The 5,786-nt window shown below is 33.3% G+C and overlaps 1 protein-coding gene across 1 annotated transcript; it reads right to left on the bottom strand.

The window, feature by feature from the left end:
* Window positions 1-2,950: 2,950 nt before the first annotated feature.
* LOC133701232 (nucleosome assembly protein 1;2-like) lies at window positions 2,951-5,345 on the bottom strand. Its single transcript, XM_062125074.1, has 9 exons — window positions 5,197-5,345; window positions 4,942-5,034; window positions 4,726-4,813; window positions 4,554-4,615; window positions 4,277-4,461; window positions 4,005-4,185; window positions 3,879-3,922; window positions 3,588-3,795; window positions 2,951-3,353 (listed from the first exon to the last, which is right to left on the bottom strand). Exons 1-9 carry the CDS (start codon window positions 5,254-5,256, stop codon window positions 3,252-3,254), a joined length of 1,023 nt encoding a protein of 340 aa, XP_061981058.1. The 5' UTR covers window positions 5,257-5,345; the 3' UTR covers window positions 2,951-3,251.
* Window positions 5,346-5,786: the final 441 nt, after the last annotated feature.

The following is a 5,786-nucleotide window of genomic DNA, read 5'->3' as shown; positions in this document are numbered from 1 at the left end:
TTCGCTCTCTCATCAATTTAATTCTTTATAGACCATTCTATAAATTTAAAAAATTCGCATACGATATATACGACTCATGAGGTGCATATTGTTAGCTTTATAGTTAAGATAATGATTTAATTAATTGTTTTGATGATAACATAAACATTGGATATAACAAAATATTATTTTGATATATGCATATCACTTTATTAATATCAAATTATATTTCATGCTTAAATGATTTAAATAAAAATATGTTAATATGCCATATAAATATGAATATATATATTATATGTTGCACACACCCTTGCAATGATAATAGACAAGTTTACAACATTCAAAGAAATCATCAAACAAGCAAGGAAATGATTCACGAAGGTCAAGAACAAAAAACGTGTAGAAATTACAATATCAACTTCGTTAATCAAGAATTTGTAATAGGATTTTGCCAAATAACACTAGACTTGTTTAGAAAACCTTATAATATCTATACAACCTAAACAAACCCAAAAGAACCAAAGAAAACCAAGAAAAGAACAAAACACAAAAATAGGACAAAATGTGGATAGTAGCCAAAACAGTTTTATCGTTTTGAAAACGACAAGACAATAGTCAAAATAGTCCAACCATTTTGAGATGGTCAGACCGTTTCTCGAATCGGTCTAACCGTTTCTCGAATCGGTCTAGCCGTTTCTCAAAATGGCTAGTCTATTTATGTAAAATTTCCAGAAACTCTTAGGGTTCTTCAAAATGGTCTAACCGATTCTAAAAGGGTCAAACTGATTTTAAAACGATCTGACCAATTCTGCCAATGAGTAGAACACTGTATCTAACAACTACTTTTTTTTCTAAGCCTATAAATAGTCTTTTATTTGCCCAAAACAAGTGTGGAACTCTTAAGAAAAAAATATAAGCATATTCCCTCTGAAAAACAACTTATAACATTCTTATTTCACTTGTAATCATCCAAAAACAAGGTTGAGTGTGAATTGACAAAATCCTTCTAAAGAGCTTAATTGTTATTTCAATCAACTCTACTAAGAGAATATATTGTGGAACGTGTAAGTGACACTCTAAAAATTTGAAAAAGTCTCCTAGAGACAAAATTGGTTTAATACTTGTCATTCAACAAGTATTGGTGAAATATTTTCTAGTTTTTAGCCTGTAAAAAGATTAGGGATAACAGTTTGATTCTAAGCCTATAAAAGGATTGAGTTTGATCTTGTAACAACAAAAATATTATATAACGGTTTGGTCTCACTCACTAAGAAGACCAGAGTGTAATAGTGAAACTCTTGAACTAAAGTTCAAGGAGAGGAGTAAACAGTTTGCTGAACCTTTATAAATCTTGGTGCAATCTCTCTAAAATTTCACTTTTTAATTATCTCATTTATGTTGTTTATTGCTTCCGTATTTGGTTAAGTGTTTAAAATTTCATGTTATTATGTAACAAATTTTTAACTTATAGTTTTACCTTGCATACCTAATTCACTCTTCATTGTAGGTGTTTGTGTTGCCATAATTCTAGAACAACAATTAGTATCAAAGCTTGTGCTTTTGTTATAGGACTTAACCGTTTTAGAGTTAAAGATCATGGACTTCAGTGAACTTAGATATCCTAGCACTATAGTAGATAAAGAAGATGATATAGAATCACGTAACTCAAACTTCATTGAACAAGATGAAGACATCGATATGAGTTTTGATGATTTTATTACCTTATGTGAAGACTTAAATAAAAAGAACAAGATGTATAGAAAGACTAATAAAAATTTGAAAAAGATTCCTGGTTGGTGATCTATTCGTAGAATTTCAGATTTACTCGTATGAATAAACCTGGAGGTTGAAATCTTTAAGAGATATTGACTAACCAACAGAAGTTAATTCATCAAAATAAGGATTTTGCTTGCTGTATATACATAGCTACCGAAGCATCACTTTACCAAAGATCTTGAAAAGACCCATGAAGTTACATAATATAAGAATTAGACGGAGAGACGAGAGCTTACTCAAGAGTATGCCAAACACAATGAGAGATCTGATAATTTACCACAAGATATAGTACATCTATTGTAAGAGAGGAAGAGCGCATTCAAAATAAGTTGATCATGTTGCTTTTAACGAAGAAAGAAAGGGTTGATGTGTGGAGAAGAATAAAGAAAATTGTCAATTTCAGATATATGAGAAGGAGAACACAAAACAGAGCCATCAACAAAGTGGAAGATACCCCGACCAAGAAGATATGATTTCATTTATATTCATCAATAGAGATAATTATTGTTCGTAAGCTTCAATGAAATAATTTGCTAAGTATTGGACAAAGCAACTATGACTGAAGTTGAGGTCCTTATAATATGAAAAGGAATGATAGAAACATGAGAACAAGAACCATTGTTCTATTCTGCAAGGTAGGGGGTCTGTTGTTGTGGGAAGAAGCTACTGGTAGTAACTTGTGTGTGGTTTGCCGATGGTGCTACAACACCGGTTTGGTGGAGGGAGAGGTTGAAAGCAGTAGAGTCCATTAGAGAGAAAGAAGTTTTAATATGTTAAGGCTCTGATACCAAGATGAAGAGAAATATAATGGTTAAACTATTAGTTGACCAATCTTTTCTATTTATATATGCAGGGCAATATACAATAATTAAAGTAGAGATTACAACACTAGAACAATACTATAATAAACACACACATTCCATAATAAATCCATACATGCTTATTTATCATTTGATACTGATCGAAAAGAATTAAGATATAGTAGTAAAAATCATTTTAAGATATGTGTATATAATATATTCTATTTTTTCGATCCATATTCAATAAAAAAAATATCACAACTACTACATTATCATAAAATTTTAAATCATTAAAGAGGTTTGGATAAGGATTGATCTAGTATGGAGATAATTTCCTTCCTTTTTTTTTCTTCTTCTAGTTTTCCTTATAAAAATAAATAAATATTAGATATACCTTTCTTAATAAAATTACGAACTTTTAATTGATTTAAGTGATAAAATAAAAAAAATACATTGTAAGAAACTTTAATCTAAAAATAGGAAAAAAAAAATTCCTAAAATGAAAAAGAAAAAATAAAAATAACTATGAAAGAAAACAAAAGAAAAGAAAGGAAAAGAACACAGGCAGTATAGATGTATGTAAATGATAGATAGGTAACCAATGCCAGAGAGCTAAAGCTTTTGATCAACCGGGCCACCGTTGGTGCTCCAATCTTTAAGCTGCTCCTGTCATTTGTGTGCAAGTGTGACCCAAAACTACAGTTGCCTGCACTCAGGAGGGAGCTCCTTTTTCTGATCTTCCTGGATTTGTGCTCCTCCATTCTTCTGACCTTCCTGGATTTGTGCTCCTCCATTCTTCTGCAATTAACATAACCAAATCAGACTGAAATTTATACACAGAACAAACAGATAGCATTAAAAGTTCAAAATAATGAACTTTCAATATCGGATGACTGAAAGAACATTGCAAAGAAACAGCGGAAGAACATGTTAGCACCTTCAAAAATATGGAAAGTCTAAACAAACATGCATACGATAGGGAAAATATATATATAGAAGAGAGTTAGAATTTATCATATTGATGTCTTTTACCTTCTTCTCGACCTGTTTTTCTGCCTCTTTCTCTTCGACGCCCTTCTTTAGGGCCCCCTTTCCCCCCTCTTCCTCGTTATGGTCTTCATTGACGTCCTTCTTCACGCCTTCTTTTCTTTCCCCTTCCTTCTCAGCCTCATCGTTCTTGGTAGCCTCTCCAGTAAACCATGACACAGCATGAGGAATGGTTTTGTCCCGAATAATCATACTACCACAGGCAAAAACTTAACAAAAGGACACAGATGCACAGATTAAACCAAGAGAAGTTCACAGAAAGAATGTGGGACTTACCCTACAATGTAGTCCTGTTCTATCATGTCCTGAAGTTCATCATACTGTGAACACAAGAGACTAAGACATCAGTTAACATATCAACAGTTACATTGCTTTCCTTGTACATAACGAAGCAGAACTTACAGCATCATCATCTCGGTCATCCTCGTTCTCAGGGATCCGAGGAGGAGTAAAGAATGTGAAGAAACTTTCACTCTTCTTAATTGTTGTGATGGTTTTGGCAATCTTTGACCCCCTTCTTGGTTTCTTCTTCACAATCACCTTCTTCGTCAAGCATTTCCCAGGATACCATTCAATTTCCGTCCTACAAAACCGAACGAAACATTACAAAAAGGAAAATTAAAAAGGAAGAGATTAAAGATTCTCAACACGACAACATTTGTATAACTAACTACCCAATTGCTTGGCTCAAAATAGGATCAAGTTCATCAATTATGCGATAGGTCTTTGTCAGGACAGAATTTTTGAAGTAAGGATTAGGATTGAAGTAAAACTCCAGCTTGAAACCCTCAGGATCTTGAAGTCTCGACCACTTGATATCGTTAATGAACTTCAGAGCTCCTTCATCTCGTCCCTTAATCTATTGCAAGAATCAATTGATAAATCAGATTACACAATGATCAATCCAACAGGAAGAAATATCATGTGTGTTTACGCGCCTTGCATATATACCTCCGCTGCTAGTACTTCATGAGTTTTCATTGCAGCGAGCCAGAATTCAGGCACCCCCTTCTCTGCATTAAAGAAATACTATACTCTTAAGTTCAAGATAAGGCATTGCTTTCAAATACTCCATGTATGTTTTCCGAAAACAACATTTACTCTTAAAAATATTAACTAATACCGTCTGTAGCTTGATCCTCTTTTATTCCAGCTAATTCAGTAGGCGTGGCCCCTTCAACTTCTTTTAGACCGTTCACAATCTCAAATCTCTGCGCCGAGTGTCCATCAAAAACTTAAATTAAGTACAGAAACACAGCACAAAAATTGTAATGCATGCTACCTCTGATCCAGCATTCATGTAACACATGCAGAAGTAATAATGCAAGACAATATATACCTTAGTGTAGAGCGGTTGATAAAGCTTCTGGTATTTAGCTTCTAATGCCTTTCTCTCCTCAAGAAACTGTGCCTCCAGCTCATCATGTTGGCTCTGCAGAAGACATCAATGCGCACATATATAATTAAGCGTACCATGATCATGTATACATGTAATAAACATTAACAAGAATGTTGTAAACTGGGCTATAAAATAACATAAGCTGATGAACAGCACAATGTTTGTTGTGGAATGTAGATGGATATATAGACCAACCTGAAGATGTCTGAGACCCTCCATACGTTTTCTGACCTTGGGAGACAATGATACCTTCATGTTGCAGTTACTCACAAGGGAGGAGTCTGGGAGATGGGAAAATATGAAGTGCCAAGAAAAGGAGGGAAAGTGAGTTTATTATGAACTTATGTGAGCTTACAGGTTTTTATTTATAAGCCCAGGAAAGTGATGCGTTTCTTGTCGAACTGGTACTGGTATCCATCTGTTCCTGTTAAGGGGATGCCGCCTGTGGTTCGAGCATACGGGCCATTGGAATCGATTCAAATTTAACAGTCAAGCAAAGGATCAGATTTGACTGGCATTCATTTTTTTATCATATATTATTTTTATATAGTTTAAAAAAATAATTTCATAGAAAAATTATGTTATTAAACTTTATAAAATTCATAAATCTATTTACAGGTTATCATGATCTAAAAAAAACTTGATATTGGATTGATATTTGATTTCACAATCGTCTATTTTTGTTATCATATAGTTAAATAAAAAATAGTTTTTTAAAAAATAACTTAATTCACAGGTTTGGCGTGCTAGTTCGGCTTACCCAATTCACATGTTTGATAAGTTTA

This window comes from Populus nigra, chromosome 8 (genome assembly GCF_951802175.1).
Source record: "Populus nigra chromosome 8, ddPopNigr1.1, whole genome shotgun sequence".
Taxonomy (NCBI): Eukaryota; Viridiplantae; Streptophyta; class Magnoliopsida; order Malpighiales; family Salicaceae; genus Populus; species Populus nigra.
This window is presented reverse-complemented; position numbering and strand designations above follow the sequence as displayed.